General features: G+C 33.8%; 1 protein-coding gene across 1 annotated transcript; it reads right to left on the minus strand.

Annotated features, from left to right (window-relative positions):
* Positions 1-1380: 1380 nt before the first annotated feature.
* LOC149792630 (beta-1,3-galactosyltransferase 5-like) lies at positions 1381-13660 on the minus strand. Its single transcript, XM_089969422.1, has 2 exons — positions 13535-13660; positions 1381-4113 (listed from the first exon to the last, which is right to left on the minus strand). Exons 1-2 carry the CDS (start codon positions 13558-13560, stop codon positions 2916-2918), a joined length of 1224 nt encoding a protein of 407 aa, XP_089825548.1. The 5' UTR covers positions 13561-13660; the 3' UTR covers positions 1381-2915.
* Positions 13661-14400: the final 740 nt, after the last annotated feature.

A 14400-nucleotide genomic window follows, 5' to 3' on the forward strand; every position in this document is an offset into this window, starting at 1 on the left:
CCGCATTCATTAAAATGATTATTTTGTGCTTGGATCAACCACACGGAGATAGTTCCAATTGATTTTGTCGCAAAAAGTATGAATGTGACGAAGTATCGCTTGGCATAGCGCTCGTTGCTTTTGCAAGCTGCTTTGGGCTATGTCCAACTGTAACTTTGTGACTGGAAATTATTATTTAAAACTGTAACAGGTTAGATTATGAATAGAAATAAAAATTACATAGTCGCGTTAGTAACACTGCAACCTTAGATTCTTGTAAATCAGCCCTTTGCAAATAAACAGGCTAGTTCTATCAGGGTCATAAAATTCGATTGCGTGGTTATCTAGGTTGATGCAAAATAAGTGTTGACAAGGTCTACTATTTAATTATGTTGGTTGTATTATAGATAATCAACCTGCTTTAAGAGAGAAGTCCTGCTAAAATCAAATTTTGAAAACAAGATAATGATCTTTTAACCAACATTGATTGCATAACTAAGTTAGGAACGTGTTATGATAGCAATGATGTTGTAGCAACTTTCGCTCATAGCGATCTGTGCACAATTTAACCATTTTCTGTTTTATTTAATATGCCTCGTGTTACAAATGTTCTTTCCCAACCCGATAGAAAACGGCACAAGTAATGCCAGTGTACAGAAAAGAAGTACCAGCGATTCTTCAAATTGCATCTCTATTTCACTATCAAGTTATGTTGGAAAAAATATGGAAAGTATTACTTTTAACGATCATAATGATCACCGTCACTCAAATGATCCAATTCAACTATCGTTCTTAATTTCCTCCTCAACTCAATATTAATTCAGCTCATAGGTGTGTACTATAATATTTGTACCGTGTTTGAAAATAAGGATGATATGTAAGTGATGTTTTGCAATGTTTCTACAGCATTCGATTGTATTTGGCTTCAAAGCCTAATACATAATTAAAGTCACATGGCCTTGATAGCACTCCTATTAATTGGTGATTAATTTCAAACAGACTTTGTCAATGCATTTAGTAACCAAATGTTCCGGCTGGCGTACAACAGTGCTCTGGTTTAGGTCCGTTATCATTTAATGTATTTTCTAACGATATAGACTACTTGCTGAGGATACATCACTGGCGGATTCATCAAATTATACTTACGAAACCTGACTATATACTGAACTTAGATTAACAAACGATTCAAAAATGGTATGGCAATGGTTTGTTGACTTAAATCCAAATAAACCTGAAACATTGCAATCACAGTAGATCCCCGTTTTCGTGCACTAAAATTCAAAACGGAAAATTTTAATTTTATTAACAATCACAAACAATCTAGCGTATTTTTTGATAGCATACTTGAATCCACCTCCATAAATATTAACGCACTGATAAAACTGAAATATAAAAGTCGAGAAATATTAAAAGCAAGACATATGAATTACATGTGCCGTTTACCTGAAGTGATATTACATGTAAAGGAGGCTCTTTTAAACTAGAAAATCTACAATTAGAAGCTGGGACGATTGTGATTTATGTAACTGTAAGATTTATTACGAAACCTGTTGACCAACTATGGCAGATAAACGAAACATTCCATAAACTATGTTAATTTCGTACAGTTAAATACGGGGTCTATAGCTCTTAGCATGCTGACATCCTACCACCAGCGGTTTTTGAGGCAAAAATGTATAATACTGGTCTTCCTAATTCTAGACTCCAAGTAAGAATAAATTAATTTTTTCTACTTTATTCATGTCACCTTTAATTAAACCGAAAAGCAACTATTCTGTCTTCAGAACTGAAATACAGGTTAAGACCATACAAAGTACCTGTCTCTGTCTTAGTTTTTAATAGGAAATGATTTATTCTGTATACTAGAATTAGAAATAACTGTCATGCTTTACGTTTCGGCCGATAAATCAGCCCCACACCTATACTGATATTGACTTGTGTTTTAAAGGCTGATATCGCCTAAGTGGTAAGGACATCCGCATCGGATGAGGGAGGTTTCGGGTTCGAAGCCCAGCCGAGTAACACCATTTACTTATAAAAATGGTACTAGCAGCAACCTCGGTTGGCATTCAACATTAAAAAGGCATTGTTTCGACAGGTCGTCCTGGTGACAGGATACTGTGACTGGGTGGAATATGATGCCACATTTTTTCGGCATGAGGCCCCAGTGTTAGACATCAATATCAACTGTCACGCTGCAGACATCACAACGTTATGACTCACATTGTTAACGCCACGTTAAAAATCCAAACACACACGCACACACACACACACGCGCACACTATCCATATAAATTTCGTATCGATTGTAGATGAATGGCTTATCCCAGGCTGTGCAAACTTGCAGATATATCCCTTTATCGTTAGATAGTAATACAATAAATTTAAGCGAAATATGCAGATTCAATTTTTAGCACTTGAAATATTTGTGAAATTGAAATTAGGACAAAATTTTTCAAGGTAGTTCGTGTACCATTCTGAAATGATTGGATGAAATGTATAAAGAGAACGAGTCTGTCATAAATGAAAACACACACACGAAGCTACTGTACGTTGTGGCAACTTCTCTTAGGAAGTCACAAAAAGTTCAGTTTGGGTGGGAATTCCCTCAAGAAAATTGCAAACGCTAAGGCGTAGAATTCACGACAGAATAAACCGGTATGGCGAATGGGCTTCACAGAGAAAACCCATGGCATTAACGTGGAAAGTTCAAACTGACAGCAACAAAAATTTCAGAAGTAAAAAATAAGCAACATGTTCACTCTATGTAGAAAAATCCAGATTGTGTGTAGCTAAATCCGGACTGTGTATATGTAAATCCACATTATGTGTAGATAAATCTGAACTGGGTATAGATAATCTGGACTGTGTGTAGATACAATTACCTCCTTTTCAAAGACATTTCAGTGAGTCACACAAGATAGAATTCTGTCACTTTCATCTAAATATGGGACAAATATTCTTATTGAACAGATCCCTTCGTTTACAATTAAAACTTTCGGCTTGTGTAGTCAGGTTCCACAATAAATACATACACTTAGGAGAAATATTTGTGACAGAAAGTTTGGAATAAAATCTGCATGGGTTGACTTTCTTTTCATCCATATGGGTGAAAACCGCTGAATGTTGTATCTTTAAATTCAAAATAGTTCGCAGCACTCCTGTCATAAACGCGTCATCTACTGGACAGTATGGCAATCGTTCCGCCATGTCCAACATATCAGGTATGACGTTAAAGGGCAAGATATATGCCGTTCCGCATGTCAAATGAGGAAATACTGATTTGGGATATTCTTCAACTTTTATCCTATATTTTCCTTCTCTCCGTACAAGGCCACGAGTATATACCCAGCCATGGATGGTTATATTGTTGATATTTGGATCCTTCAATAAATACTCAGATAATCTAGCTGCATTTATGAACGTATCGTCATCAGATTTAAGAATGTACTTGACGGATTTGCAATACGTTTTGATCCATTTTAGTCCACTCATCATTTTTCTAGTTAGGTTGTACCTCGACTCTACGAGATCTACCTGTACAATGTCCTTATGCTTATCACTCTCTTCTTGTAAAGCTTTTTGTTGCGTGATTTCATCTCCCATTTGCCCAAGTATAAACATCATTTTGGCAGAAACATTGAAATAGTCTTTGTGTTCCTTGACAACACTTCCCCAAGTTTCCCTTATTGCTTGTCTTTCCTCTGTATTCTTGGGTAACGACAGTACAAAGATAAGCAAAAATGGTGGAGGTGATACATCACATATATTCTTGCCATCTATGAGAAATTGTGTCGGGTAAGGAGTGATAATGGAATCCCATGACTTTCCATAAAGGCTTTGGATAGTTTCTATTCTAGATTTGGTCATTAGGGTTTCTACTGTTGAACCATTGTGATCCGTTTTTGTAATTTCGATTCTAGAATTGTTCAGTAAGGTATCTGCGGTTGGAACGCTGTGAGGTACCCCAAAATCTGTTATATTCATTTCAGCGACGCTTCTCTCTCTAAGACTGTGATAGAGATTTCTAGTAAGAAAAGTTGCATTGAACAGGATAAGCAATATAACCACCATGCACAAAACTAGAAAGAATGATCTTGGTTTATTCATTCTTCTGGCTCTCCCAATCAATTGCCTGAAATTAATAATAATAATAATAATAATAATAATGGTATAATCTATTCCCACCATCTCACCCCACTGAATTAATACCATACTAAGCATTAATAGACTTTTTGTATTGCCACCATATCAAAGTATTGATCGATATACCATAAATAGTTTGCATTATGAATGTCACCCATGGTTTTTAATGATCCTAACATACCTGGATAACGGACGATAAAATTACATTAAAACATGTGTTATTCATTACAACTAATCTTTCACCGACATCAAAGCAGTTATAATTAGGATCAACTTCCCTTTTTATTAGCATAATTCAAGATAAAAGCAAAGTGCATATGAATATATATATATATATTTTTTAAAAAAGAAAAGTGTTTTCGCTTTGTTTTAAATGATTACAAAACTTGAAAACCTTTGCAAATGGGTATGTTGCTATCTCTTGACAAGATACATGCAAATTGGAAAGCTGATTATTGTAGCCTCTTCAAATCTGCTATAAATATTTTGCAACATTCTTGTGTGTAAGTGCAACTTTGCTCGTAATAATTTATATACAATGACACACATCATATTAGTGCTTGACTTTACAATGATCATGAACATCAATATGATATCCTACCAACCCAATCTTGTTTACGATCTACTCTGATCTACTTAATCATTCTGTATATGCTAGCAAACCGGTCTGGCATTCTATCTACTTAGATCTTTTAGATTATTTAATATATGCCATCAATCCAGTCTAGCATTACACCTACTCTACTCAATGGAAATCTTTACCCATATGATACCAACCCAATCTAGTGTTGTATCTACACTTCTCAATGGAAATCATTCCTTATATGCTAGCAACCCATGTTAGCATTCCTTCTACTCTACTCAGTGGAAATAATTCCCTATATGCTAGCAACCCAGTCTAGCATTCAATCTCCTCTGCTCAATGGAAACCATTACACGTGTGCTAGCAACCCAGTCTAGCATTCCATATACAATGTTCAATGGAAATCATTCCCTATATGCTAGCAAACCAGTCCAGCATAACATCTACTCTGCTCATTGGAAATCATTCCCTATGCGCTATCAACCCATTCTAGCATACCATTTAATTTGCTCGACTGAATCATTCCCCGACTGCTGGCAGAAGCGCTGAAACGACACCTCATTCTACTATTCAAATATTCATAGCATGTATTCGATTCGTATCGGAATATTCGTTGTGATGACAATATAGATCATTCCCGTCATCTTAGCTTAAATAGAAAGCCCAAAGCTTGAATTTTGAACATATTCTGTAAAATAAAAAGGGACCCATTGTTGTTCCTGCAAAATTAGTGGCCGTCAATGAAAGTAAAGAACACATTGGTTGACTATTTTGGGGGATATTCGGATGTCTGTCTTCATACATCAGTGAAATAGATATGCACTTTTCAAGCCTGGTTTGGTAATCACAAAACGTCACAATTTAGGTATGTACTCGACTCGTATGTTTTATATTTGGATAAAAGTTTATAAGCATCGTATGAATAGAAAATTGTTTTAAAAACTAGAATATTAAATATTCAATATTTGTTGTAAATTTTAATAACCGTGATGCACCAATAATAGATTTATATTGTCTCATTCCTATCTTCCCAATATCGCTAGAAGAGTAAGACTTTTCAGCATCACGTGTATCTTTTAAAATGAATTAATTAATATACAGTAAAGAATACATCGTCATCTTACAAAACCTACTCTTGAACTGATTTCCCAGCAGTACTCTCACAATTAGAATAATTCCAAACATTATATCATGGATTTGTAGGTTTTACATTTCCCTATAAATTAAACACTGACAGTTACAAAACCTGGACATGACGGAGGAAACTGAAAATTGTATGTTAACTTTACGGCAGCAACTGAGCAAGACTAGCCAAGCCAACGCTGTATAAATTTGTATGCCCAAGCAGTAGATATTCGTATGCCCAACTGTAGAAATTTGTTTACCCAAAATGTAGAAATTTGTTTACCCAAAATGTAGAAATTTGTATGCTTAAGCTGTAGGAACTTGTATGCTCGAATTGCAGAAATTTCTACATCCGAGCTGAATAAATTTGCATGCCCAAACTGTATAAACTTGTATGCTCAAACTGTAGAAATTTGTATGCCCAGCTGTAAAAATTTGTATGCCCAGCTGAATAAATATGTATGCCCAAGCTGCAAGATACAGTGAGCGATGCATATGCAGTTTGAAATCGTGCTATAGATATACTTCGTGATACAGGTGACAAAAATATACATGAAAGAAAACGAAGGAAGAAGTGGCACGAAAGGTAGAGGTTCAGAGAGGCGAATGGAACTTAGATGAGCAAGTCAGATTTATACTGGATTGCTATCCAAATAATAGTCTAAAAACGTGGCTAAAATGATGTCTTTGATGCCTTGCACTGCTAAAACAATTAAAGGAAGATTTTAATACTCTTGGATTAATCCTTTAATCTCCAAATAATATTCATAATTTCAAGAAAAACCTTTCAAGTGAAAAATGGTTTTTGTATCAGGATTATGTAATTGTATATTCACGGATAAAATTTTTAATATAAAAACGAAGAGAAAATCACACATCATCCACATTGTCATTTTGATTTCAATATAAAGAAAGAAACCAACGGTCATTTAAAATTATCAGAGGCGACGGTGAGATAAAATTATCAGATGACATTTCCTTGCATCGAGCGAATAATGGATAAATTTCACTCAGTGTTTGAAAACCTGAGTTCAGGTGAAGCAACGAGCGGAAATACTGGAGTGTTTCACCATGAAATGAGCTATTTCTTTTATTCACTTGGAAGTAATTTTTCTTTTTATGTTAAGTTTAATCTTAATGGCTAGGTGTAGTGTATAACAGACTAAAACAGCAGATTTTGTATGGCACCTCGCACGATTGTGTTAGCTGTTTGCCTTTGTATTCGGCTGTGTTTTGTATATTCGTACATGAATAGCATCATAAGCGTTCCAGTTTCAAACGAAATAAGCACAAAAATTAAATTGTTGTATCCGGACACGGTAATTCTGCGTGATTGGTAGCCTTACCACTAAGCCAAGGAATAACAACATGGCTGATGAAATACTTTCCTTAAATTGTTATCACTGGCTATTGACTGAAGTATTATTTTAAAAACCAAACAATAACGGTATTCACTTCAGTGAATTATCAAAATTATTTTTCTTCGAATATCCTGTAATGCCTGGACTAGTGTAAAATAAACACGTAGTATTAAACTGGATATGATCAGCAAAAGTAAAATATAAGTTTAAAATCAATCCATTTTTAGAAAAGTATCAACACGCAATCTCAATTTTGATAACAACGTAAAGAATATTTGCATTTATAATTATATGCAGATCATTAGAAAAAGTAAACACGCACTAATACAGACACGTGCCTAAGTGTTTGCTCATTTTAAAGGAAGCAATACTGAAAATTATTTTCGTGTTTTATTCTCTTAGTATGTGATGAGAAAAGTAAAATGTGACTTCAAAACTATCTATTTTATAAAACAACACACGCACACATACTAATTAAACTTTTGAAAATGGTGCATACAGACAAACATTCTGCACAGATGTAAAGATAAAATATAATATACAATCGCTAGTAAATGCGTGTCATTTCTGTGTATTTCTTTAGGTAAAAGGTTATTTCTTCAAATTTTAATATGCTTCAAAACTGAGCATATACATTTAGCTTTCATCAATTCAATGCATGTTAATACACTCTATATTGATGTTAATACACTCTATTTTGATGTTAATACACTCTATATTGATGTTAATTCACTCTAATTTGACGTTAATATACTCTATTTTGAGTATATGATTATATTAAGGGTTACTTCTACAAGTCTTATATGTACACATTTGTTTTTCATGAAGTGATGACAAATAAAAATGATTGGTGTATAATTATGAGTAGCAGAACCTTCGAAGATGATAAACTTTATAACTCTTTGTATAAAAATAAAACAAACTTTAGGTATATATATATATATATATATATATATATATATATATATATATATATATATATATATATATATATATATATATATGACTAAAATGATTGTATTATCAAAAGATGATATTTTAAATACAGACATGTCATAAATGTTTTTTTTCTCTACATTAGTTTTACCACCACACTGTTTGATTGTTAAAATTTAAAGATATAAAAAAATAATTAAAATATCTTCTTTTATCAGATATCATGCATACTCTGACCATCATAACTTTGAGGGCACAAAGGAAATATTGCTGTATATATACAAGGCCGAACAAATACTATTTATAACTCCATACGTCTTTTTTGTACCTCAAACATAAACACTGAAGAATAAACTGACAAACGAATGGATGGCAGCAAATCCAGTCATATGAAAGGCCGAAAATAAATATCAAAAGTCTTACTCTCTTTAATGTGCTATTTAAAAAATGACTAGAAAGAAAATTACTTTTTTTATTACCTACCGTGACACTCGAGGTAGATTGCTAAGGGCTATTTCAAGCATACGTACCTTATTTCTAATTTTGGAAGTAATTACCTACGCTTACACACATGGCAGATTATGCTATATCATTCACAGTTACATAAATTTGGCACATGACTAAGCATTTACAATGGTTTCGACAATAGACTATTTCTTTAATATTCCCTAGGTCAGTGATGCATTTCCACTTTAATCATGCTTAATATAAGAAAATAGCAAGAACAGAAATAATTCCCGGTTTCTATATGAGTTCGACATGTAACGTAATATCACCGAAATCCCATTTCTCTCTCTCTCTCTCTCTCTCTCTCTCTCATGCCTTCAGATACAAAGAAATAGGTCGAAATCGGGGGGGGGGGGGAAGCATTTGAGTAGAATGAAATCTTGAATTTGAACTTAAAGTAACGATGAGGAATTAGGGAGGTAATAATGGTATGAATACACTTTCCATGGAATTTATTAACAATGTTATGCAATACCAGTGATATAAAGTTGCCAAAGTTTGTCTAGACGACACGCTCTCTTGTAAATTCCTCTGCTAGGGTGCACATGATTGCCATTTTCTTTATGATGCTTCATTTTCTAAATCTTTCGTTTGCCGATAATACGGTTGTAAGCAGACCAGATTTAAGTTTCAAAAATGTTTAAGGCCACTCTCCCTCTCTCTCTCTCTTATCCTCACTAGGTCGATTGGCCTGTCAGCTTGACAGTTTTGTTGGAGTTTACACTGATACAGATCTCGATCTCTCTCCCTCTCTCTCTCTCTCTCCCCCCCCCCCATCTGTGATGACAGTCTATTCGATCAACAGAAACAACAAGAGAGAAGGACAAAACAAGCAATATCATGGTAGAGCCTGCACCAAAAACCATCTCACTGTTGTTGTTGATTTGTCACTGTTTGGGTGGCAAGCAATACAGTGTTTGAAGCTGAATTTAATCTCTGTAAAGATTATGAATAGTGTTACGTGTTTAGGCTCGAATAAACAGTAACACAGAAAGAGTGAAAACAACAAGCTTTTTAAAATTTAACAAACAATTTATGTCCCTGAAAAAATTCTGTAAAAATGAACAAATAAGAACTTACGGTTTCAGGAATCAAATCCAAAAATAATACAAGAATAATCCACGAATTAAATTGCAAAAGTCCTAATAATAAAATGTTCTACTGAATTCAAGTTCGAGTCCCAACGAAGAATCCAAGATGGAAGGCGATGACGTAAGCCGTATCCTATACAATGTTGTCATTTATAGTTCCGTGTAAATAACACTCCTGTGTTGGAAATCAGAATAAAATTGGTAAACAAATATTTCCGGAGAATAAAGTATTAATCCTTTTGAAATCTAAATGATCTGAAGATAATTAACTTAAAAATATGGCTACAACAAAGAAAACAACTTGATACCGAGTGTAAAAGTCCGAAAACTGAGAAAGTTCTCTCTACACATCTCTATTAAAACTAACAAATGCGTAGATGTGGAAAAACTAGAATTGCGAAATAAAAGGAGGGGGACACGTGATCGTGTTTATGTCACGTACACCAAAAATGACCCTGACGAAAACCAATCATTTTCTCTAAGAAATAAAAAATAAAAAAGTTGTTTACATCTTAAACCCAAAGCCCCATCATGACCTTGACAACAACCAATCACTTAAAAATAAAAATAGAACTTTGTTTACTAATTTGGAATCAAGGTCAGCATCCAGGCCAACGCCTGGTGTTTATGAAAGAATGATTCAGGTCAACCAATTTTCTGGAAAAATATCATCTCCAGTGAATAAATTTACATTACAATCGCGTGTAAGAAAAATAATTACAAAAAATTCAAAGCTGTTAAATGTATATAAGTGTATCCATTTATGAAGATAAGTATTTTCCCACGATTTCGTGTATAGGTATCCGATATGTACTTGTAAGATAAATATTCCAGCAAAACAATCTAGGCCGGTTTTCTTATTGTTTCGAAATGTGTATTTGCAATAACAAAAACGTAAATGTTGAACCAGGATATAGGATTGAACATTCTCTTTTAAAAAACGGTTTTCCTAAAGGAAGCTAAATGAAAACCCTTTTGGAAGTTTAAAAATTCATTATTAAAAGACTCAAGATATGTTAAAAAATAAAAGACGATATCCTTAAAATTAAACATCAGCAGGGATACGCAGACCAGTTAGAAACTTTTGATAATATACATTTATCGGATAATATACATTTATCTGATAATATACCATTAGCTGGTCTTAATTAGAGGAACAACAGTTTCAGATCCATCTTATACGAATACAAAACAACTCAACATCAACAGGGAAATCAGCTAACTGCATGTAGAATCATATTAGAAGAGAGAAATGGTGTGATTGAAGTATAAAAACTGAAGGGGAAAAGGGCCTTAAAGATATGAAGAACAAACAGATGATCGGAATGTGTATTAAAGTTATATTCTGTGGATGAAGAAGGAGAGAACGTGACAAAATGTTTCTGTAATTTAGGAACTAAACATTTACATATGTAAGATGAAGCCAACCTTTGTTAAAAGCAGTGGCATTCTTAACAGAATCTGAACGATTTTTTTGGAATGAAGCAAAATTACGATTTTATATAATAAGCGTTAGGTTAATCATGTCTTTTTTAAATAATTTAGTATCCATACGTTCTTAAACGGTCTTATATCACACACAGAAGCCTCAAATATTTTACAAAAAGTCCCTATTTAGAATTCCCAGGATCTGTTGGATTCAAGGTAGAATTTATGCATTTTTTCGGAAAGATATTAGACAGTTTCAAGAGACTGCAGGTATGAACGTGTTGAAATTTTGTTCCGCACAGAATGAAGGAGTTATTTGATGTATGACTAAAGCTGAGAAATCTAAGCAGCACATTTCAAAATGAAGGCTCTTTTCACTCCCGAATAAATTTCCATGTATTGAAAGTTGCATTACTATCTCAGGATGCATATGATACTATTGTTATGTATATTTAATTTGCATTTAAAAAAAAAAAATTGCAATTGTTTCATTACATGCTATTGTAATGTAAAATTATATGTTGGACTTATGCTGGACTTATCCAAAGCTCGTAATACTATCTCAGTATACAGATGATATTATCTCAGTATGCAGATTATAATATCTCAGTATGCAGATGCTACTATCTCAGTATGCAGATGATACTATCTGAGTAGGCAGACAATACTGTCTCAGTATGCACATAATACTTTCTCAGTGTGCACATGATACTGTCTCAGTATGCATATCATACTATCTCAGTATGCACATGATGCTATCTCAATATGCACATGATACTATCTCAGTATGCACATGGTACCATCTCAGTTTGCACATGATACTATCTCAGTCTGTATATGATGCTATCTCAGTATGCAGATGATACATCACTTACTATTGATGATTCAGGGAAATATCTGGTCTGTGTTATGCCATTTATATCAATATTCCAAATGTTCTGGTCTAAGTATAAATTCTGATAGAATAAAGTTAGTTATTATCGGAAAGAGAACATATAGAAACAAACAATATTGTAGTGAATATAAACTCAGTTGTGGTTGTACCGAGTTATTTTTCAGCAGAGTAGAGTTTTAAAAAGAACTTGGAAAGAAATTTAAGTCTTAATTGTCTCTATAAACTTCGGTATAATAAGAACGAGCTACTTCAGTAGAATATGATTCTTTTAAAAACTCCATTTGGAAGTTTACATCAACCGTATCCAAAACGAAACACCTTTTATCGTCGATAAATTACATACACTATTTTGCAAGTTTGTATGACCTTGGTCCAAGGACAAAATGAAATGAAATATTGCCTTGAAGGATTTTCATGAGGCTGGAATAATTATGATTAAAGTATATTTAATTTTTTAAATGATTTGAAATTAATATGGTTTAGAAGATTGTTGTCTCCTAAGTCAAAATGGAAAAGAATTCTAAAATACAGAGAAGTACATTTCATTTGGAATTGTTTGGTAACTCAGAAAGGATCTGAAAGAAAAAGCGTTATGAAGCATATTTCTAACTTATTATATCATTCAAAATGGTCCCAGCTGAAGAGTTTTAGAGCCATACATATCGTTTAATATTTAACTTGCAATAGGTACAAAAGTGTTGTGTTACAAAACATGGTTTCAGAAAGGTATTAGATTTGCGATTGATTTTGCAAATAAAGATTGTTCTCGATACGTTTTGATAATTTTACAAATAGATTTTCTATTTCGATTAATTTCTTACAGTGATTGGAAGCAATGGAATGCCAAGGAAGGAAACGGAATTCTGAGTTTTGTCACTTTAGAATATACCGACTGGCAGCACTGTTTCTGCTAAAAAATGAAAACAAACGTTTAAATCTTAGATTAGTGCAGCTTAAAATATCACACAAAATCTTGGCCAATAATGTAGATCTCCAAAGAAATAGAACTATTTCCAAAAACTATGATTGCTTAGCATGCTAAATGCAGGGACAATATATTGCAGTTTTGGGAACAATGACAGATTGACATACCTATCAAAATGACAGATTTCAACACTGTTTCTAAGATGCTTATGCGGGATAAGTACAAAGCTTTCCGTAACCAATTCATTATGCAGGCGGTGTTAAGGCTTGATCTGTGTCAATATGTTTATTAAGAAAGATCCATTTTCAGTATTCTTAATGATAAAGATCGAGACAATAAATGTTAAGGCAGCAAAAGGGCGAGATTTCTCCGTCACATGGTTAGAACAACAAATACTGGTGCAAGAAAGATAAGCTTTCTCACTGAAAATTACATAGGCAGTAATTGAAAAAGTAATGACCTACTGACACAATTACCTGAATCATCTAGTGGGCTGAATTGAGCATATTTTTCCAGAGAGTGTTAATCATTCACCGATCAGAAATTCAAATCAACTTACCTTAGAATGAAAACAATGAAAACCATTATTAACTGACGAAGTGGTTCTTACAGGGCTATGTCCATCAACAACAAACCAAAGTAGTTTGATTTGAAAAAATGATATACACAACTTGTTTATGTAGTGCTGTATAGTCTGCGCCACGAAACTTCTATCAAAGGGTGTTCATTGAAGCGCACGGATGTAGCATGGGTCGATGAACATTTTTTGTCAAAACTTTTGTACTTGCTATCGAAGTAGTGGGGATCATTCGGGGACTAACATTTGCCCATAGATTAACATGACGTGGACTGTATGGGGTCATCGAGAAATCCTATGTTAAAGTGGCCCATATGTTTAACAAGGGAATTGGCTTTTGGGGTCAAAAATTGTTTATGGGCTCAAAAGTGTTTATAGGGTCAAATGTATTTTTCAGGTGAAACGAGAAGAGTAATGTAAATATTACAAACACATACACACAGCATAGACATACACAAATGTCAATCTTTGAAAAACATATCTAATTTCTAGAGATCTGAATGGCCTTGATAAAACATGTTGGGTTTCGTTTACTTCTTTTGCAACCATTTCTTCCACCATTTTTCCATGAAGACTTCTTTTTTGAGACTGTTATTTTTGTCACCTCAATAGGGTCTGATCTGGATGCCCCATATGTCTAAACTTCTCCTAGACATCCACCCAGTTCGTATTCATGTGTTCAAAGTCCCTTTCTGTCGGATGACCTTCCGTTTTTGTTTCTCTCCTACTTCCTGTTAGCCATAATCGTCCTATCTTCCTCTGCTAACACTTTTTCATCAGGCTCTTGACAGTCTTAAGTGCAGCCACTTCCCTTCTAACACTAATTAGGGTATACCACTGAGCCTCTA

This window comes from Sinohyriopsis cumingii, chromosome 9 (genome assembly GCF_028554795.1).
Source record: "Sinohyriopsis cumingii isolate HCF-2022 chromosome 9, ASM2855479v2, whole genome shotgun sequence".
Lineage (NCBI taxonomy): Eukaryota > Metazoa > Mollusca > Bivalvia > Unionida > Unionidae > Sinohyriopsis > Sinohyriopsis cumingii.

What these genes read in the sequence shown, in the direction of transcription:
- LOC149792630 (XM_089969422.1), bottom strand. Translation starts at nt 13,560, where the DNA reads ATGGTTTTCATTGTTTTCATTCTAAG. An exon ending in TTCATTGTTTTCATTCTAAG is followed by an intron (nt 4,114 to 13,534) that starts GTAAGTTGATTT and finishes TATTAATTTCAG; the next exon opens with GCAATTGATTGGGAGAGCCA.